The 22,847-nt window shown below is 35.4% G+C and overlaps 1 protein-coding gene across 4 annotated transcripts in view; it reads right to left on the bottom strand.

The window, feature by feature from the left end:
* The window catches only part of ATM (Serine/Threonine-kinase ATM-like protein), a 74,456-nt gene that overhangs the window by 21,116 nt on the left and 30,493 nt on the right, over positions 1 to 22,847 (bottom strand). For 3 of the 4 annotated variants that reach the window (XR_015180055.1, XR_015180057.1, XM_086448182.1), the window contains exons 27-49: positions 21,755 to 21,801; positions 21,619 to 21,682; positions 21,331 to 21,405; positions 20,313 to 20,432; positions 19,830 to 20,015; positions 18,940 to 19,061; positions 18,770 to 18,839; positions 18,520 to 18,647; positions 15,137 to 15,278; positions 14,885 to 15,025; positions 14,615 to 14,713; positions 14,452 to 14,498; positions 14,158 to 14,353; positions 13,822 to 14,043; positions 10,746 to 10,817; positions 10,523 to 10,592; positions 8,845 to 8,956; positions 8,594 to 8,717; positions 6,838 to 6,981; positions 5,333 to 5,443; positions 2,074 to 2,121; positions 1,864 to 1,968; positions 1,573 to 1,659 (exon numbers count right to left, since the gene is read on the bottom strand). Coding sequence is in view for 1 of the 4 variants with exons in the window: in XM_086448182.1 (XP_086304308.1) it covers positions 1,573 to 1,659; positions 1,864 to 1,968; positions 2,074 to 2,121; positions 5,333 to 5,443; positions 6,838 to 6,981; positions 8,594 to 8,717; positions 8,845 to 8,956; positions 10,523 to 10,592; positions 10,746 to 10,817; positions 13,822 to 14,043; positions 14,158 to 14,353; positions 14,452 to 14,498; positions 14,615 to 14,713; positions 14,885 to 15,025; positions 15,137 to 15,278; positions 18,520 to 18,647; positions 18,770 to 18,839; positions 18,940 to 19,061; positions 19,830 to 20,015; positions 20,313 to 20,432; positions 21,331 to 21,405; positions 21,619 to 21,682; positions 21,755 to 21,801 (2,532 nt within the window). In the remaining 3 variants the exon portion in view is untranslated. The remainder of the gene's footprint in view (positions 1 to 1,572; positions 1,660 to 1,863; positions 1,969 to 2,073; positions 2,122 to 5,332; positions 5,444 to 6,837; positions 6,982 to 8,593; positions 8,718 to 8,844; positions 8,957 to 10,522; positions 10,593 to 10,745; positions 10,818 to 13,821; positions 14,044 to 14,157; positions 14,354 to 14,451; positions 14,499 to 14,614; positions 14,714 to 14,884; positions 15,026 to 15,136; positions 15,279 to 18,519; positions 18,648 to 18,769; positions 18,840 to 18,939; positions 19,062 to 19,829; positions 20,016 to 20,312; positions 20,433 to 21,330; positions 21,406 to 21,618; positions 21,683 to 21,754; positions 21,802 to 22,847) is intronic. The other variant, XR_015180056.1, reaches the window with a different exon arrangement.

Below are 22,847 nucleotides of genomic sequence, written 5' to 3'. Positions count from 1 at the left end.
ACTTTTGTTCCTCAATCTCACAAAACCAGGAAGAGGAACCTGGACTGCCTTTGCATACCCAAAAGATGCCTGAAGCTACTTTGATCGATTTTTCAACTTACGCTGACTTTTTGGAGAAGAGAAAAACAAACGAAAACAAGGATAACCATTTCTAATATCTCGAAGATTATGAAATCTAAAACCAAGAAAAGAACCAAATTCTATGAAAATGTTCAGTCATGGAAATATCCAAACACGTTTTGTATCACGATTATTTCTAAAACATGAGAAGAAATGAAGTAAAATCTTACCTTTCCATTTTAAACAAAGAAAGGGCAGCCACAATCATTAGCCATAAGTCCCCCCCCCCCCCCCCCCCCCCCCCCCTCAAAAAGAAAAAAAAAAAAAGATACACCATAAAAGGAGGCATGTACTCTTGAATATCCTTGGCACACACATATTTTTCTACATGCAAAGATGCAAGCAGGCACAATAAACAGGCAGATAGTAAGGCACTAAGACAGATATTATCTCACAAGTTAAGGTTTACCACAAGAGTATAAGGTGTGCATTCATAAAATATGCATGTCTGTATCCATTTATAGGCTTATGAGGGAGCAAAATAAATGAGCGTACACCACTGAATCACAGGAAATAAACATGAATGATAGAGGCACATCCAGTCGCTCATGAAGTGTCTGTACCTAGGGTGTGTCATTAGAGTAACAGGGCCAAAGATCAGGCATCAAACCAGCCCAAATCCGGCCTAGGTTGGGTTGCACCTTAGATGTACTTTCCCCATTTCAGAGAAAATACGACTCTCTTAAGAATCACATAAATAATAATAATAATAAGAGTCGTGCTGGAGTGACCTCAACATTGTACCTCACATCGCACTTTCCTGACGTGGAAGTGTGTAGGGGTGGAGCTAGTAAGGAGCTGGTGGGGGCAATTGCCCCCACAGAACTTTGAGATACCCTATATTTTCAACTAATAACATGCCCTATTTGTCCCCACTCCCTCACCTCTCTCCCCATTTTCCCCCCCATCCTCACCTCCCTACAATTTTTGCAGTCCCCCCCCCCCCCCGGCGCCCCCCTTCAATTTTTTGTTGATGACATTGCCTCTTGACCAGGCCTTCTCATATACTAATTGAAAATGACCTAAATATCCTTTTCATCAACTTCTAACCAAAAACCTCTCAAGTTCTCCCTAAAACCATTCATCTTCATGTTCTTCAACTATACAACTAACCATAGTTTGCCCCCACTATAAGAAAATCCTAGCTCCGCCCTGGAAGCGTGTAGGAACCATAGATGCTTTTTCACTAGTATCTCGATGAAAAGCATCTATGGTTCCTACACACTTCCACGTCAGGAAAGTGCGATGTGAGGTACAACGTTGAGGTCACTTCAGCATTATTCTAATAATAATAATAACATAAAGCTTTATGTCCCACAATTATATTTCAAAAATTTCAACGCGAAAGATCATTGCACCAAGTCAATCAATCACAAAACTGTATTCAACTATTTGGCAGCAGCCAACTGTGACCACAAGTAAATAAGAAGTTACAGCATTGTATGGATTAACCTTATGTGATTGGATGATGCCATATAAGCTGTCAGGCTCATTGATCTGTGTGACTGCTGAAATTAGTATTTCAATTTGAGGTGATAGCTGGAAAAATCAAACAGGAGGTAGTTAACACAATCATTCTTTCAAATAAATTGGTAAGATAATATAAAACAATAAGCTGTCATGTTTTCCCATCTAGTTCAATTATCTAATTCCTCGATAATCTCTCTAGATGTTTTTTGTACCAAAATAAATAATATTTAGCTTCTAAACTTTTTCTTTTATGCATTTAGCTTCTATACTTACCGTTTCAAGAGGAGAAAAGTCAGGGTTTCCCAAAGAGAGGCTGTTGAATTTCTCTTCACACCAATGCTCAACATACATAACGGAGGTAAAGTAGGAGCCACAATGCTGCCAATTAAATATATCCAACTTGAGAAAATGTTATCATATACATCTCATGCCAACCAAGAATACTAGGGCATACAAATGCAGCGGTTAGAGTTTGATACTCACAATTGCTGATTTAGCAACCAGAAGATAATCGATGGAAAGCCAATACACCTTGCAAAATATTAACTTTTAAGAATAAATAAAACTCAATACTACTTGATAACTAAAAATAATATGTAAACGATTTTTAAGAATCAGGAAAAAAAGAACCTACAACAATAATTTTGGCCTTAATCAGTTACAATAATCATATAAATCATTCAACTGGCAGAGAACTCAAAAGTCAATCGCTAAACTTCTTTGTATTGATAATTGGAAGTACAACCGGAATTCTTCAGGGATCAGGGAAAAAGTCACAATGTAGAGGAGACAAATGAGTTCCCAATCACAACTGGTTTACATTTGTCATTGACTTCGACTCCTTATTTGTTTGCTCTAGTTATAGATAACATTGTTGCTCACATTAATGAGTTGGTCTCTTGATGTATGTTATTTGTAGGTGGCATAGCGTTAGTTGATTAGATGAAGGAGGTAATCAACACAAAATAGAACCTTGGAAAGCTGATTCTAAGTCCAAGGGCTTTAGAATAAGAACAACCAAGACAAAGTATCTTGGGTGCAACTTTAGTGATGAAACCCATAGCAAGGACAGGGCAAGAAATACCCTGAAACGACCATTTTAGTTACCTTGGTTCTGTAACCCATAAGGATGGAAAGATTGAGATGATGCTGTCCATAGATTTAGAGCTAGAAGGTTAAATTGGAGATATGCTTTGTTATCAAATAGAGATTATTTTTATTTATTATGTTCATGTCCTTTTTAGTAACATTTCTTTATTCTTTCAATCCTATTAATAGAGATACATAATAAATAGGAAAAGTCTCAAAAGGATGAACATAATAAAATAAAAATAATCTCTATCTGATAACATGTTTCGGCATGCTATTCAACCAAGTCATTCTAATCAAATTAAAAGGAAAAATTTATAAGATGACAGGAAGACCGGCTATGCTTTATAGCGCTGAACATTGAGCAATCAAAAAACAAGTTAATATCATGCTTGTAGCAAAAATGGGATGTTGACATGGACTAAGAAAGATATAATTAAAAAATGAAAGTGTTAGTGAAAAATGTAGGTGTGGCCTCAAAGCATGCTAGGACATTTCTTAGTTTAGACAATTTCATTGGTTTATAAATCTGGATGCCTTTTCCTAACATTTAGAAGTCTCTATAGTAAGGGTAGTATAATTTATGTCTGGTTATGCGTTTAGGAGGTGTGTGAGGGGGTGGTTCAGTTCTATAATAATCTGTATACGGAGGATCATGTGGTCAGACCCACGTTAGATTCCTTACATTTTGACAGCATCTCCCTAGAACATCAGAGTTGGCTTGAAAGACCGTTTGAGTTAGAAGAAATGTGGGGAGTGGTGAGCAGGTTAGCCAGCGATAAGGCCTCGGGGCCAAATAGTTTCTCTCTAGGTTTCTTTAAAGCTTGTTGGGGGACTGTGAGAGGCGATCTGATGGCAACTATCGAGGACTTTTACAGAGATAGTTTCTTAGATCTGGGTTCTAATTGTACTTTCTTAGCCTTGATTCCTAAAGTATCGGGTACAGAAAACATTATGTATCTTAGACCGATCAGTCTGGTGAGTTTAGTTTATAAAATCATCTCAAAGGTTTTGGCCTTTAGGTTTAAGACTGTGTTAAGCACTATCATTGGCCCAGCTCAAGGGGCATTTGTATCAGGGAGACAAATCCTGGATAGGGTTCTTATAGCAAATGAATGTATTGTGTACAGAAAAGTAAAAAATCCAGGGCTAGTCTGCAAAGTTGAATTAGAAAAAGCCTATGATCATGTGAACTGGAATCTGGTGAAGTATCTTTTGAGGAGAATAGGATTCGGGGAAAGGTGGGTTAGATGGGTCATGAAATGCATTTCCACTTCTACATTTTCGATCTTGATGAATGGATCTCCAACTGGGTACTTTAGAAGTACTAGGGGCCTACGTCAAGGAGATCCGCTATTGCCTTTCTTATTTGTGATAGTCATGGAAGCTTTGGAAAGAATGCAGTCTAAGGCAGCAGTCGAGGGGGAGTTTACAGGTTTTACTACCGGCGTGGGTGGCTTTATGATTTCTCATCTCCAGTTTGTAGATGACACTTTAATTTTTCTGGAGTATTCGCCGAGACAATTGAGCTTCATAAGCGGCATTCTTGGGTGTTTCGAGGCGATATCAGGTATTCCGGTTAATCTTTGCAAAAACAAGTTGTTTGCGGTAGGCGTAGAGGAAGGGGTAGAGGTAGTGGCGGCTTTGATCGAGTTCCAGATGGGGGCTCTTCCAACCACGTATTTGGGGCTACCTTTGGGTATGGGTTATACAAGAGATTGTGGGAAGGTACTAAGGATGGAAGGTTCACGGTTAAACCGTTGTACAATGGTATTGCTCCAAAGAGCGCATCTACTTTCCCTCACTCAGTTGTCTAGGGTGGTATGATACCCCCTAAGATATCTTGTTTCCTTTGGTTGGCGGCTTTGGAGAGACTCGCAACGTTGGATCAGTTAATCAAAAGAGGCTTTATTTCTCCGAATCAGTGTTGTATGTGCGGCTCTCAGGCGGAAACAGTGGATCATCTCTTCATTCATTGCTGGGTAGCTCATCACATTTGGTCGCATTTCATGTCTTTATTCGGTCTAGTGGGCTGTTTCCCTCATTCCGTCAAGTCAACTTTGGAAGTTTGGTTGTCGTGGGGAGGTTCATTCTTGTTATCTGAGCGGATTCTTTGGTTCTTGGCTGCATTTGTGATCTGTTGGGGTATTTGGAAAGAGCGAAACCAATGCATTTTTGAAGGGAAAGTATCCACGTTGGAAGGACTAGTTCTTTCTATTTTGGAATTTATGTTCTCTTGGTGCAAACTTTACAAGGAATTCAAGGGGATCTTCTTTGAAGACTTTATTGTGAGATGGAATAGGGTGTGTTCCTTGTCGCGAGAGTAATTGTTGGTCGTGCTTTTATTGTTGTTTTTTTCGTGCTTTGCTCTCTTGTTTTTTTTTTTCTTTGTATTGGGTGGGTCTTCTCGACCCCCTTGTTTTCTTTTTTCTCAATAAGATCATCTTTATCGATCAAAAGAAAAGATATGTTTATGTCCTCTCTAGTCATTATTTACTTTTGTAAAAGCATAACCCTCCAACCCATAGAATTTTAGTATAACAAGCCACTAATAGTATTACTTCAATTCTTACAGTGATTAACAACCACTATGATTAAAAGAATTGATAAAGATCAAAACAGGAAAATGAAAATATTATATAAGAAACCTTACCTTTTCCCATAATGAAGTAGACATTACCATTGCTCTTGATACAGCTGATGGTTTTTTAGATTTTTCAGACATGGAACGAGACCTTGAGCTGTAACTGGAAGGCTTATCATACTGCACAACCATGGTATTATTATCTTTAGTAGATCAACAGCATAACGACATCATGGTGAGTAAATTTGTTTACAAGTATTCAAATTAAAGGAGATGATCCATCCAAAGAATACAATGTAGAAGAAGAGCATCAAAGGCTATATTTCATAGAGAAGATGAGATGCCAACCATATACAATTACATCCCATCCTAATTCAAAACTCTCAAGAAAAAGTCAGACAACCAAAAATTAGTGGCAGAGGAGGACATTAATATTAGAAACTATCAAATAAACCTCTTCTCTCTCTCTCTCTCTCTCTCTCTCTCTCTCTCTCTCCCCCCCCCCCCCCCCCCCCCCCCCCCCCACACACACACACACAAAATGATTACATTCTTTTCTTTCAACAAATCCAACAAACTGCAAAATGTAGTAACCAAACCACCTTAGACTGAGAACTCTTGAACTAGGTTGGAAAACATTCACTACACTTATAGGCATGATCGAATACAAGTATAACATAAAGAAAATGTGCTACAGACGTCCCTAGCCAATCCCTTTGGTTCTATATGTAGAATCAAGTTTGAAGAGCTCGGTGTAAGCATGGTTAGCATAAGATTTTTTTGGTTTTAAACATATATCAATATCACTAAAACAACTTGCTAATACAAGAGTGAAGCACTCAACTAAGTAGAATACAGAGCTTACAAAGCTGAAAAAAACATTTTCCAAACCCCCCAAGAACAACCTAAACCCCAGGTTAAAATCCTTGAACTCCAACAAAAACTCAAGAACAAGGGGCAATTCAAGGTTGAATTATTTGTTGTACACATAAGGGTCATAGTGTCATCAAGCTTTAACCAGCCACATTGTTGACAACCATTTACACCAAAAAACCGATCTAATGGGGAAGGCGCAACTATGAATATAAGGGGCACGGGTCGAACTAGGGCACGATACATGAGCACGTGACACCCGGGAGGAGGCGGATAACACACCACTCAACACCACCCTCACCCATAAGGGTGGAAATTCCCTCGAGGAGACTCGAACCTATGACCTATATGAAACTAGCGCTTTGATACCATGTTAACAATCATTTACCCCAAAAGACCGATGTAATGGGGAAGGTGCAACTATGAATATAAGAGGGTCACGGGTCAAACTAGGGCACGATACGTGAGCACATGACACCCGGGAGCAGAGGCGGATAACACAACACTCAACACACATTAGCACAAGTAAAGTCACAGTGAATTATTATAACTAGTGCATTTGAAAAAGAAAAAAAAAGTGCATCTTGTTAGTTATTAGTCAATTTCACCATTTTTAAGTACCGAACAAACTAAAACATGCAGATGGAGGATGGCAGAATAACATCTGCGACATTTAAGAAGGTTGTTTAGTATGAAATCACCTTTGAACTTTCACGGCTCAGTGATGTTGAAGAAGGGGCTGCTCTTTCCTTTACATGACATAATCTCAGCTCATTTAGTGCATCCAACATAACCTGAATTGACTTCAACAATTCATTGGACTCGGTAAAGATATTTTCTTGAACCTGTATATTAAGCAAACATACAGTAACTTTTAATGCACAATAAACCATGAAATATGCCAATTTCCTTCAACAAAAAATCTCAATCTATGTTAAGTATAAAATAAAAGTAGCTTTTTCCTTAAACTACCTCCATTTATTTTTATAAAAAATAAAAACGATTCACAAAAACTGGTGGTTCACTGACCGGAACCAATTTATAACAAAATTCAGTGGAACCTGGATGGACCACTGGTCCAATCCAGTTTTTAAAACAATGCCCAACACTCTTTTAGAATGCTTGACTACCCCAGCAGTAGCATCATAATACCATCATAAACATCTACAATTGAATTGCCATGAAATTTATATATTTCTTCAATATCCCTCCTTTTGTATGCCCAAACAAAGAAGTAGGGACCCACCTCCCAAGGCACCTTCGTCCTAAAAACTAACATGGCCACCAAACAACAAAGAGAAGACTTCCCCAATTTTCTCCTGGAAAAATCCAAATGATACAAACATCGAGGGAAAGAACCTTCACAATGCCATAGTTAATTAACAATAGACGATTAAGTGGATCATATTCTCCTCACTTTCCTCACACATAATGCATCTATTTGAAACAATTATCTTACGGTTGACAAGGTGGTCCACAGTTTAGATTTTATCTAATCTGACCAACCAACCAACCAAATGCCTCCACTCTAGGGGGAAGCGATGGAATGAGAAATACTACATGATAAGGAAGAATATAGAACATATCTCAGAAGCACTACTGCAGTGCCAATGTAAAAATGTTTACATTTAAATGATGCTTCATGCTCAGATTAAACAAAATACGATGTTTAGCAGAATACTACTAAATCATCACTGAAAGAAACTCAATTTTTTTCTAGTAAGAGATGATAATAGGAATGAGACAGTACGATACGATATAATTCTATAAAGTTAGGTTCCAGTGATTCATGGAAAGAACACATGATCTAGAACCATTTAAACAAAAACTCCAACGAATGAGATTTATCCTTGCTACAAGTATCCCCAAGATGTGTGTTATTGGGATAGATATAAATCTTGACCGTTGGATTTTGTATTTACAGAGTCTGGATCATGTGTTTTCTCATGAGTCACCAGAACCCGGCCCAATTCTAATATTTCCATTAAAGTTAAAAGTGGCAGAAATGGCCATATGGTAGTATGACTTCAGGGCTTCAAGGCCTTCTAATCTTATTCATAATTATATAGGATATCTTTCAGCTCCAATAAATCAACAATAACCATGTCATATATTAAGGACAAGAATGACTTAATGGGCCCCTAAATACTCAAGGTTTTAGTAAATGGAAGAACACAAACAAAGCATGAAACGGAAGTGTGGAATAAATATTAACTGCCATATCTCCATGAGCTCTTACTTTTGAAGATAGAGAAAAAATCCTACTCCTCAAAGTCCATTTAACTGTCAATTTTCCATTTATATAATTACCTAGAATATTGCAACATATATATGACAAGGAAGCAGAACATAATGAGTAGATTTACGGGATACCTATAAAGCTGTTAAAAAGGGAGAGGAGGAAACAAATTCAGAATATCAAAAAAAAAATTTAGTTAAATTGCTAGTGAATAAAACCTGTGATGAAATTATTTTGCACAGGTTAACATCCAAATCCTTCCTTCCAGCTAGATTAGCAAGGACATTTGAGAATAAAAGCTCAGCCACTTCAGCCTTCAATGACGCTATATCTTGACATAATCTGAAAATGGAGAATAGACCTCTTGAATCAATTCGTCAATCAAAAAACTAACACCAATAATTCACTAAGTCCACATGATGGCTTTTGGAAATTGCTAAACATGCTGATTTGAGAGTGAATATGGTACCTTAGAACCGTATCATTGCTATAATTGATGAGTGAGTAAACGAGAGGGCAAATCCACATCTCATAAGTCTTTCCATGTGTCTTCCATATTAAAGAATCCTCTATTGATATCACTTCCGGTATTAAATTTGTTAGAAGATACAAGTACAAGAAGTCAGTGCAGTAACCAGGTAAGAAACACACAAAAAGGTACGAAAACCAACCAAATATAGAAAAAAATTTCAGTAGCACAAATTCTCAACAAAATTAAAAATAGGGAAAACTATGTGCATGAGACCTACCTAATAACATATAACATACAAAGTCAAAGATGAAAAAGAAAAAGAATATGAGGAAACACCAATTACCTCCAAGATCATAAGATCCCACCTAAAAATAATTCTCATAGCATAAACCCTAAAGTCTGAAAGTTTGGATTTTGGACATAACGGAAGTGAGAACTTTCACACTAAGAATGACAATCATACACTGATCGAGGGGCAAGCTAATAAACCAAACCTGGCTCCATCAAGTCTACTCCAAGGGCTATCCCAACTAATTAACGGATCCATCTGCAAGCCATCAAGTAGAAGCTAATCTCCATCCATTTCTCCCAATCCCTCTTATCCCAATGAGCTAACAACAACCAATGAACCTCCAGACTTGAGCTCATCAGCAACATCTTCATTTCCAGCATTTGAAAGGGAAGGGAATGACCAAATAGCGTCAAAAGTAGCATCAAAACTGAGCTCTTCTAGGCTTTGGTGTGGTGAAATTCTCTCAACTAGCAATTTCTTTAACTTATTTCCTTACTAGTTAGAAAATGATCCGGCATGGATCTTTGTTATTTGTAACGGTGAGGACATAACACAGGGTGGGAGATCAATCTATTGAATAGTATTAACAATTAAAATATGTCTTCTCTAGGGGAATGAAATAGGAAGCTGGGATCATATCTTTTCTGCTAAATCTTTCTACCTTCTACACTGTACTATAACTATGGTGTTTCCAGCTGACTTTGCATAGGGTTCCAAACTCATTCAAAAGAATTTTTTTTTTATTGGAATGCTGTTTAGGTTAAATCCTTATTGTTAATCATTACATTCATCCAAAAAAATATTATTATTATTATTGTGCTATATATGCAAATCCAATGATGAATATGTCAATCATCAACATTGTGATCTTGATAAACACATTTGAGAATCTTTCTTTAGTGAATTTGAAATCTGTGATGTTCTCAATTTGGAGGGAAAGAGAAATACTAGAATATTTTATGGCAAGGAAAAGGAGGCCCATGAAATAAACCTTGACACTAAGCCTATTTAGTTCCATTGATGCATTTTCAATAAAATATGGCCAGAAAATTGAAGAACGCATTTTCCCTATGTGAAGTTTTGTATTTTGTATGCTTCAACATGATATTACTCATTACTTATAATATTAAAAAAAGGAAAATTTATACAGTTTTCCCTCGAAGAAACCTAGTGCGATTGTGATCAAAGGTTCTACAGTTTGCCACCATTCTTCTAGTTGCATTTGAATGGAATAGCTACCCTCTGCATATAACTTCTTATTTTAGTTTGACGCTCCACGAGCAATGAGAATTTAAGAAAAATGTAATTAAGAAGAGAAAAGAATTTAAACCTATTAAAAAGACTAAACGAAAATAAAGGAGTTTTAAAGAAACATAGGTTTACCACTAGATTTTCTTTCTGAGTTGGATAACAACTTCTCAACTAGTTCGATATTAACACCCTTCGAGTGAACCTACAATAATGTAACAAAAAAATTATAAACATAACTCCAATCACAAAGTCCTCATAAGATGTTTAGTATGTTACATGATCAAAAATTGAAAATCCTAATGACTTGGCAACATAATACAAATAGACTTATGATCATGGACTAAAGTTAACATACCTCGATAAGAGACCTCTCATAAGAATCAAATGATAATAGGGCTTTTTGACCCCTTTCAGTTGAAAGTATGCCCTGATGGCAACAAATCATTTGTTAAGCGTTCCTGAGCAACTAGACTTCACAATATAGGATCATACAGAGTAAAATTAACAAGAATAACTTCAATTTTGGAACAAATTTGATTAAATAATTTCTTTTTCTTTTCAATAAGTAAAATGAGTATATTATAAAACAGAAAAATCTCAAAAACATATACATGCCAGTGGTTAAAGCAACCAACCAAGTCCTAAGTCCATGCTTTCTATTATAAGTTACAGAGGGATTAACTATTCACATTCTAGGAATGACCCTTGGTGTACGTTATTTCATTGGTTGGTGAAACTATAAATGGAGTAAATGCAAGATAGAAACTACGTAAGGATAAAACAAGGTTTTTCTTTTAAGATGGGTTGGAGCAAGACAAAACATGAGCAATGCAATTCTAGTAAGGAACTCGTAAAATGAATGCCAATGGTTTCTGTAATCCATAAAAAGAAAATCTTATAAATAAAGACAGAGAAACAATATATCCAATGAGAGAATATCTCACCAGAGAAAAGATAAAAAAAATAAAATAAGAGTACAAATCTAAGTGTCCCAAAATAGTTTTGCCATCTAGAAATGAAATCATTGAAGCAAAGACCACAGAAATCAGGCAAAGATGAATTCCCAAATTTCATTTAAAAAAGAAGTCTTGATCATCATTATTCTTGCATCAATGTTCTCCTCCTCTCAAGCACTATTCTACTTTTTTTTTCCTTCCAAAGGGACCAGCACAATATTCCATAGAAATTCTCCTCTCCCAGACAAAGCCTCCGCGAACCAGCATTCAATTTTGTGATTGACTGATTTGGAAGTATTCAACACAGTGGATCATCCCAAGAATCCAACACAGTTGATCATCCCAAGAACGCCGCAAACATAAATCCCAAAGATCTTACTCTTACTCAACTTAATTAAGAGACCAGGGATTGCTTTGAAACATCTCAAATGCTAAAATATTTAAGATGACCCTGAATCCACAAAGTTTAAAATCCTTCATCAACCCACCTTTTACTGATTTGCCCATCATTCTACTAGAATTCTCTACAACTAAAATCACTAAAAAGCAATAATGTATCTTCTTGTCTTAACCCTCTAGAACTTTGGAGGAATCCAACTAGTGACCCATTTCCGAATATTGAAACAAAAGCAGTTGGCACACGTACCTTTATCCACCTTCCCCACCCAACCCCAAAATCCAATTTACACGACATGTAGTCCAAGAAATACCCTCATTACCCTTATTATTTATATATAACTCCCCCAACATATATAAATATAACTTAAACATTCAATCATCACTAAGGAGAAGAAAGTTCTCTGAAATAAATCAAAGACCTATTCACCCTCGTAATGAAGGTTTTTATACTAAGACCCTTCCCCTTTGAGCAGCTGTGGACCATATCCTTATTCAACTGACATGGATGGAAAGGTCTGGTCTAATTCTTATATGGGTTCACAGCGTAAGATGTCTTCTAGTGCTGGTCCATGTTTGCTTTTCCACTTGAAGGTTGGCCGTTAGGAAGACAAAAACTTTGCAGTTTGTTGGAGCTTACAAAATGTGAGAAATAGGAGGATTTTCAATTGGTGGAAGAGTCCAAGATATTATCCTCAACACTAAAGCTGTTATGTATAAGTTGGCAAAGTTAAATCAATAACTATAGATAGATATTATTTGAAGTTTTTGTATTTAGATGGGATACGTAGAAGGCTTGGCTTCCTCTCATGTAATTCCTAGTAGGTTTCCTCTAACTCCTAGATTTGATGTATTTCCATCCCCAATGCCTATAGTAAATTTATACTACTGTAAATTTATACTAAAGTAAAATACCACTGTAAATCATAATTTCAACCAACATAAGCTTGTTTTCTATAGCCATAAACCCAGGCCAAAGTTATGGATGTCATAGAGAGACTGAAGCACATCAATTGCACATTTACATAAAAGAACTCGTGTCATCGGATAAATGCAACTAATTGATAGACCATGAGAGGGAGTTAGCTATAAGATGCACTGTTATCTTTTCATACACTTCAAGGACTGTGAATGGTACAAGAACAAAAAACCAAAGAAAACAAAAACAACCGGGACACAAAACCCAACTACACCACTCCATTGCACACCCAATCCCATCTCCCCATAAAATCATCAAAGAAAACTCCCGTTGCTTCCTCAAAGACCTTGCTCCAAAAGAAAATAAAACCCCAATACGGAGATAAGTGTCTCAAAACATGGTCTCTCCCTATCATCAAACACCCAAGCATTGCTTTCCTTCTAAATCCTCCAGCAAATAGTGAAGGGGATGATACTCCACAGCTTCCTCTTGAATGCTGGGAAGCCAAGGTCAAACTGGCCCAACTCTAAAGCACTGCCCAAGTGGACATAGGAAGACAGAAAGAAACACCAAAAAAGAACTGAGGTAAATTACACATGGCATTCTTGTTACTTGAAGAAAAAACATTAGAAAAAGGAAGGGAAGCCAAGGTCAAACTGGCCCAACTCTCAAGCAATTCCCAAGTGGACATAGGAAGACAGAAAGAAACACCAAAAAAGAACTGGGGCAAATTACACATGGCATTCTTATTACTTGAAGAAAAAACATTAGAAAAAGGAAGGGAAGAAATAAAGTCAAACTATTTCACTAATCAAACAAGAAATATCAATACAAAATTAGACCAACGTGGCAAGTAAATTATATGGTAGCATTGACATGCCACAATTTATTAATTAGTGGAACTCTCTATTTACATATTAAGAAGTCTAATTTACAACCAAATCACCAGGAATACTACACAATTTTTACAGCTCCATGAAGACAGCATTAGAATAGTCTATGACAACCTTCAAGAGAAGTTCAATGCTAAATCCATTTAAATGGACTTAACTGAAGAGCTTGTGATATCATTCAATTATCGTAACAGAACAATCCAATAGATACTTCTTTAACAGCCTAACAAGAGAAGGTAAATGCTAAATTCATTTCAATGGACTTACTTGAAGAGCTCGTGATGCCATATCAATTATCTTAACAGAATCATCCAATAAATACTTCTTTAACAGCCTAACAAGTGTAACCAGAAGTTCTTCTGGTATGCCAGTATCGGTATAAAAACTGACTTCTGTAGAACCACCATGACCAAGTAGCTGGAAAAGAGGCACTTGACTAAAATCTCCTGGCAAATGGAAAACAACACAATGTGGATCCCCAATGCCAACCTGCAAACACAATTTACAAAAAGAGAAAAGATGCCTCACAAATCCAAAATGCATACAAATAAAGCATTAGAGCAAGGATAAATAAAATATGTAAAACACTGATCACAAGGATACCCTAGAAATGAAGTCGGACACCAATGCTCTAATATTATTCGCATCATTCGAACCACAGATGCCGACTAGAATCCATACAGCAGATACAATTTCAGGTTGACAATGCCAACTATTTAACTGCCCCACCCTGTCTTCCACATTCTTTTCCGGCCCAATAATTTCTCCCATGATTAATTTTTTGTGTAGTGTTTGAAGACTGTAAAAACAAATTAAATGAAAATGTTAATCTGAAGTTTACATGACAAATCCATAAATACTGAAATTCACATCAAATAAGAAAGAAAGGCTAAGCACCTCCACAAAAGTAATCTCTGAGGAAGATGAGCACTTCGCCTGACAAACTAAAAAAGGAGCACATCATGCAAGTTAGGAAAGTAAAGAATAGTAAAGTTTAAGAACATGATCCTCATTAAATGATAAGATGATATAATCTTGTCTGATGTCTAAACCTAGTTACCTTCAAAAAGTGGTCCCTTGGAGAGTAGGCTTTGCAAAGTTCCTGATGAAACCTCCGTATCCCATCAAAGCAATCAATTTCGGGAAAGGGTTCCAATTCCTGACAAAGGTAATAATCAAAGGAAAAAGTATGCCACTAAAATTTTAAGAAAATAGAAGTGCAAAATGTTTATATTTGTTCAGAAAGACAGAGAGATCACGCTAATAAACAGTCACATACAAATGCCAAGTAATAAAAAGACCAAAGAAATCATTTTCCATCTAAACATACCCGGATGTAATCATAAATAGAAGGATCTGAATCCACGGTTAACTGGTGAAGCAAAGATACAACTTGAGAAGATGGGATGCTAGAAATTCCTTCACTATTTTCGGAAGGAATGCAACATGCAACCAATTTTGATACCAAAAACTGCATTACAAGAAACTAACAGTCGATTAGTATATAAAAAAAAAATTAAGAAGTTAGGTTAGAAATACTTAAAGCATAGTTTCTAAACGACTAAATGGCAGATGAAAAGACCTGAAGTTGTTCACCTAGCACACTGGTTACATCTTTTGTAGTTCTATTTTTAAAAGCTTCAAGTAACTTCGATAGAATAAGACAACATTGATCTTGTAGAGCTTGACAACCAATAAATTGCCCAATTAAGTTGAACAGGTAACTGCAAAAGCCCAAAAATTAAATCTGAAATCATATAACATGCATGCCCCATGGGATTAGTCGGGTGCTCTAAATGCTCAGATACCCAAGGTATCAAAAATATAAATATATATGAAGTATTAAGCTTGAAGGTGCAAGGAAAATTCATGTAGGTTGTAAAACTTGAAGCTGCAATTATCCAGCATTTCAAAGAACACTTGTGTGTTTTGTTGTTTTTTCACATGATCATTCAGAACACTTGTTTAATTTGACGTTTGAAAAATAATGATTAAATCACGTAAACAACACCACATTCTATACTTGTGTTACTTATTAGTGATTAATGATTATAACAATACAAACACAGTTACATACTATCAGAAATAAAAATAGTTTTGATAAATATTCAATTATTAAATGATGAAGTTAAACGAAGAAAGAAACTCTTTATCAAGGTTATAACTAGAAACATATACCCCGAAGGTCTAAAAAAGAAAAACATAGATGATACATAATGCCGTACAAATGGTTGAAGAATATTTGCCCATTCTAAAAAGGATATTTTTATGCAATTGAAAGATCAAGAAATTATGTTTAAAAAAATCGTAGAAACTAAAAACAACAAATCAAGTAGTCAATATGTAAATCAATAAACTCTGTCTGCAAACATTTGTGAAGCCATCCCAGTAACTTTAGGGAACCCAAGGGACAGGCCTGGAGTGCAACAGGGCCAGCCCATCCCATAAGCAAAAAACCACAGGCCATACAGATCCCCAAGGCTGGCTGGACAAAGGTAATAAACGTTAATGTGTGGAAATTTCTCTAGCCAAATCCTCAAATTCTAATTCTCATAAGCATTTATAACTAAATAGATACATAATTTTAAATATAGAAAAAAAATCAGGAAAAACACTCATAAAAGAAGGGGGAAAGGGAAAAAAAAAGAGTATAATAATTCACACTTTCACGCTCAAAAGTTTCATATCCACATGCTATATGAAATTGGTTTTCCATCAACTGTCTTATTCCGTAAACTACTAATATAACAAACTACCAATATTATTAATTGAGTTCATATATATATGGGAAATGTCGGAGGCCCTAAAGAGAGCCAAACATTGTGCCAAACATTTTTCAAAATAGGGGCTTGAAGTTTCGGAATGGGCTGATTTTGTGTGAGGGTGATCTCTATGGTGAAGAGATCATACTCTCCAAAAATCAGCTCATTCCGAAACTTTTAACCCTAGTTTACAAGTTGAAGAATCGTGGACCATCCAATTTTGTATGGGGATAGAAGTTTCAGAATGGGCTGATTTTTGGTGAGGATGATCTCCTCATCATAGAGATCATCCTCACAAAAAAACAGCCCATTCTGAAACCTCTAACCCATACATTCAAAAAATGTTTGGCACAATGTTTGGCTCTCGGGGCTCCGAACGCCACCCTATATATATATATAGGTCCCGTTCAGGGGACAACGTTAGGGAAACAACATTGGGAGACAAAAAATTTCCTATATTAAAAGTTTCAGATTGGGCTATTTTTTATGAGGATGATCTCTATGGTGAGGAGATCATCCTGACAAAAAATCAGCCCAATCTGAAACTTTTAACCCCATCAAAAGTGGTTTAGAATTGTGGACGTTGATTTCTTACCATTAATTTGTAACCCCTTTTGAGGGGGTAATAAGTTTTGGATTGGGCTGACTTTTTGTGGGGATGATCTCTTCACCATAGAGATCATCCTCACAAAAAATCAGCCCAATCCGAAACTTTTAAGCCATATAAGACAAATTTTGTCTCCCAACGTTGTCCAGTAAACGCTACCCCATATATATATATATATATATATATATGGGTCCCGTTCGACAAACAACATTAGGGAGACAATAATTGTCCTATATGGGTTAGAAGTTTCTGAATGGGCTGATGTTTTATGAGGATGATCTCTATAGTGAGATCATCCTCACAAAATATCAGCCCAATCTGAAACTTCTAACCCCATCAAAAGTGGTTTAGAATTGCGGACCGTCCTTTTTTTACCATTAATTTGTAAATCACTTTTGATGGGGTTAGAATTTTCAGGTTGGGCTGATTTTTTGTGAGGGTGATCTCCTGACCATAGAGATCATCCTCACAAAAAATCAGCCCAATCCGAAACTTTTAAGCCATATAGAACCATTTTTTTCTCCCAACCTTGTCTGCTGAACGCTACCCTATATATATATACAGTGTGAATGGAAATACACTGGCATTGTTTCAATCAATTTGACAATTACGGTTATGGAAATATTTTAGAATACACTAGTCAGATATGTCAAAAGTAAAATTAAAAACTAACACAACCATATAACTATCAAGCACATCTCATAGAAACTAAGACGTCAAGGTTGAACTTTTTAAAAACTTGCAATACTTACCACATATCCCAACCTCAAAATTTTCATTTTTTTTCTTCCATTTCGCATCATAAAATGACAAGCCAATCGGTTCAATAGCCTCAACAAATCAAACCATTGCAGAAAAAGTTTCAAAATTATAAATGTCAGTAGATTGACTGATTGTTGTAATGGTTTCTTTTATTTCTGGAACATCCCAAAATATCTGAGCAATTACCAAAATCAGACGGTTATTGTTTATACTCTATTTTTAATCCTCTTACTAAGCTAACAAAAACAAAAAGGATAGAAAATGAACTATCGTGGATAGAATTTGTACGCGTAAAATTAATAAAACAAAGTCTAGAACATATTCCCGAATTAATAATATAATATAACCTGACAAGTTCTTGGAATAAATAATACATTGAGGCAGCCAAAACTATACTTTCTTTTTTTACATACTGCGAGTACCAAATGTATTACATACATTCACATAAATTATAGACAAGAAAAAATGCATAACACTGCAATATTTTAAAAAGCCATATTGGAAATTATTCAATACACTGAAGCAATAGATGCCAAAGAAAGAACAAACACCTACTTGAATTTCAAAGGTTTAAATGGCTGTAGCCATGGTTCAAAATCTCATATCAAGGCATTGCTTCAATCAAGGGAAAACCCAAGACTGTTATGTGTCTGATTCAATACCTTATGAGAAATACAAAGACAATCCAAGACAAACCTGAGACAAAAGTCCAATGTCTCTTTTTGGTCACCACCGAGACCAAGACATCTTGACAGTGACATTACGAGAAAATATGGAATTTGGAACCACGGTTGCAATTAAATAGATTGAAGGATAACTGAGCTAACTACTTACTTAGAAGTGCTTGAAACTGCAGCTCTATGCCCAAGAATACTGATAAGCACCTCAATTCCAGATAATCGTTGACATTTGTGCCTATAATGAGCTGCTGCAGAAATTTTGTAATGCATTTCTACTATAAACTGCAAAATGGCAATGGTAGCCAATTTTAGGAAATGAATAACAATGATAGGATTAAATAAAAGGATAGTTGGCAGGTTGACATTGAAGACAAAACGTTTCATAGATGGAAATTAAATATCACCATAAATACTCTATCAGCACGAAATATGTTGATTTTATCAACAATACCAACATTTGTAGGGTGGTCATCCCTGCAAAAATCAAGTAAAATAGAACACTGGAACATGAGATCTTCATCGACATCAACCAATACATATAAAATTGTAAGTGGAAAAAGAGAAATTTGAGTACATCTCCAAGAATCCATCAACGACCGTTTGTATTGTAAGAACAATTGTATCCCTGGAAAAAAAAGGGACTGAAGGATCTGAAGCAGAAGAGGAAAGTGACAAAATGAAGTTGACAATCGATACCTACAAACAACAGCAGGAAAAAAAGATGAACAAGATAAATGGAAGGTAACAATCTAGTAAAGAATAGCATATGCAGTAGCGTAGCACAAATTTTTGTTCTTTAAAGAATAGAAAAAATATTTTTTTTAAAATCAAAAAATAGGAAAACTTTGCAATTATTAGAATAACCCTAGAATAAAATTGCAAAATTACACTTAATAGAATTATAATATTTTGATAGTATAGAGCCTTTTTTGGGGGCGGAAAAGATGGCAAAAGAAGCCTCACCACGAGTGATGCCTCATGGTGTGTTCTTTTCAAAATTGCAGTATAGATATGTTAGCCTTTTTGTATTTTTTTTAATTAGTAATTAGAATTTTTATTAAATTTATCGTTCGTACTCTTCAATAAGATGAGAAAATTGTCAAGGAACATGTAAAAGCCAGTGGAAGACTAGCAGTCAGTACAACTAACAGGAGACTATGATGCAAGAACTCTTGGTGAGCTTCTTTCAACAGAGATACGTTCATCATAACTTTCTAATGAATTTCTTTGAAAAAACAATAGAACCACGTGTACAACTATTTGAATTTTATTTCCTATTGTAATGCATATAATAATGTTTGCACAAAAGAAATTCCAACTCTAACAACATGGGCTATTCAAATGAATACTTCATTATTTCAATCTAGCAAGAAATTGTTAAAAGCAATGGTTAAGCACTACATCAAAATTCTCTTCCAATTTCTACATTTTCTGAAATATTCTATGAAGGAAGAAAATGCAAACCATATGTTTCTTAATGAGGCTATCTCGTTCATGCTCAGACATTTCTGCAATATGTAACAGTGAATCCTGAAGTACCAGTGCTCCATTAACCCTCCCTGGCTTCTTACTGCAATGCAATGCCATACATACTGCAAAAATTGGCACAAATTGGTTTTTTGCAAGAACTGCCAATGGTTGACCAACAACCTATTGAAAATAAACTACAGATCAGTAAAATAAAAGTGCACCAACAATAAGGAAACATGTATATGAGCTAAGGGAAATGAATACTGACTGTTACAAAAATAAAAAGAAAAAGAAAAATAAAACATCCCTACTCCAGAGTGAGGATATTTCACATAAGACACGAGTTCAATAGTGTAAAAAATTGTCTCAAAAATGAATTTATTCAGTTCTATTCAAATCCAACATTTAGTAAAAGACTATAAAGAATATAGCTCCAAAGCTATGATGAGAGTACATGTAGAAGTCCAAGTTTCCTACCGTGGCAATCCACTTTACATTAGTGGTGTTCCCACTCAAAACTAGTGCGGGAAGAAGCCATGGGCAGCAATATTGCATGAAGTAATTAGGTTCCGAATCAAGAACAAAAAGACTACGTATCTGCAATGAACATAAGTTGTATGGTCAAATAACAAAAATCAAGCAAACTATTAGACACCACAAGAAAAAACATAAAATCTGCTCAAAGATGCAAAATCACACAAAAGATTCATGAACAGTTTTTTTTTTTTAATTTAAAAATATTTCCAACTACCCATAGGACAATATATAAAGCAAAGTCGACTGAGATTGCATAAGCAAGTGCAACTAAGACTATTATTAACAGGTATGTGCAACTAAGACCATTGACAGGACAAGTGAAGACTGTTTCAGCGCATTTGAAGGCTCTAAAAAGATGATGACTAAAAATATTGTGTGGATGGAGGCTGTAATAAGTCTTACATTTCTCATTAAATGTCATCATCATCTGTGCCTCAAACCAGATATTGGGGTTGGTAACACGAATCCAATTTCACCATTAAATTCTATCTAGAGCCATATTTTTAGTCAATATTATCATTTCCAAGAACTTCAATGCCTTTTTTACACAATCTTTTCATCATTTTCACAATTTGTAAAATATTTCCATCACATGATAACAGAATTATAACTCAAAATGGAAATAATGCCTCAAAAAGATTTAGAGAGACATTTAAACAAATAAGCTTCATATCAGCCTATCCCATATGTAAAATGTGTTGAACCACATGTTTTATCTTATTCAATAACCACACAGGGAACAAATCCACACCCAAGCTTGGGGATGAACAAAATGAAGGAACAAGATTCCTTGAGCAGAGCCCATATAATGGGGATAAGAGTTTGCCGACAACAATGATGATCAACATGATAAATAAATAAATAACAGAATATTGCATTGCATAACACATTAAATTGTTAATTTTCTATTCACTGTTACCATCAAATTGAAAGTGTCCAGAAAAAAAAATGCACATACTTCCACAAGTGCCGCTATGCTAACACCGCAAGAGACCCAAGAAAAAAGAATCACTCCCAAAAGTTCCTCCAAGTACTGCAAAAAACTCAAAACATCCCAAAATGCAGTGAGAAACAACCACATGAACTTCCACAAATTATTGATTAAAACTTTTAAATGAATGTACTTAGAATATGAATATGTCCAACTACACAGCAATTCAATCTGTCTCATGAAATCTGAAAGTTTCCAAACCAATCCATTCACTATAAGCAAAAAAAATTGGTAAAGAGAAGAAACATTTCTCACCTTTGACCTAGTTGGGTACTCAAGGCGTCCTGAAATATTGTCAAGTACTGCATAAACCAGTTCCCTGTGGAAAAATAACAGGAATCAAAATAAACCAAGAGATTTGTATGTAAGCAAAATTTGCGAAAGATGATACCTTTGGCAAGGATTGATTGCTGCAGCTACACATATCATGAAAATAGCCTGCAAATTCCATAGGATGTCACTAAAGAAAACAACAATATAGATCCTTGAGAAATAAAGAATGAAAGAAAAGGTAATATCAAAATAAATATTCTATAACGAAGTCATGAAATATAATAGTTGCTGTAATTTGTTACACTCTTTAGCTCACACGTGTAGAACTATGTACTAAATCTTTATGCTATTAAGAAGGTTTTTTATAGGTAGAAAAAATTTATTACAGAAGAAAAATAAAAAACAGCAGGTCATGGAGGAGCCCTCCTTATACCATCATTATTATGTGAAGTTATTTAAAAAAACTGGGCATCTACCTCCCAATTTCATTTTTATATAAAATGGATCACCATGACTAGGCTTGTAATGGCTACATAAGTAGTTGTATTATCTAATCTAACTAGAGAAACTTGAATTTTTTTTTTTTTTTCTTTTGATAAGCAAGAGAAATTTAAATTTTCATTCTCGATGTCTATTGCAGTCAGCCTGGAAACTGGAAATATTTTGTAGAAACATTTGAAGATAGAACTGCGGACAATCTACAAGAAAATGATTGAAATTGCGGAAATAACGAAAATATGGAGAAAAATATTTTATTTAAACTGTAAGAAATGATGACACAGAGATGAAAGTGAATTCAGAGAAACGGATAAAGGAATGGTTGCAAATTTCACAATGACCAAATTATTGCTAGGAGTACTATCATAGTGAAATTTTTTTCTCCATGAAAATCCAATACAGAATCAGTTCATCATCAGTTGGTTCACTATTCTTTTGTTAGGGAGGTCTAGTTGCATTTCCTTAATCTTTTCCACACCACTTGGTGTTTTCCAAGCTCGATTACAGCCCTTTTTCCAAAGTAAGCAGACTAGGGCATTGTCGCACAAAGAGAGGATCATATGGTCTTTAACTCCTTTTGCTATTTGCTAAGGTTTCTGGAAAGTAATAAACAGCATAATCTTTGAAGAGAAAGAGCATTATCTAAGGAAAATAACTCCATTATAGGGTTTTTATTTTTTTGTGCAAACTTTTCAATGAGTTCAAAAGGTCTT

This window comes from Akebia trifoliata, chromosome 7 (assembly GCF_017979445.1).
Source record: "Akebia trifoliata isolate Shusen 1 chromosome 7, ASM1797944v1, whole genome shotgun sequence".
NCBI classification, from domain to species: Eukaryota; Viridiplantae; Streptophyta; class Magnoliopsida; order Ranunculales; family Lardizabalaceae; genus Akebia; species Akebia trifoliata.
This window is presented reverse-complemented; position numbering and strand designations above follow the sequence as displayed.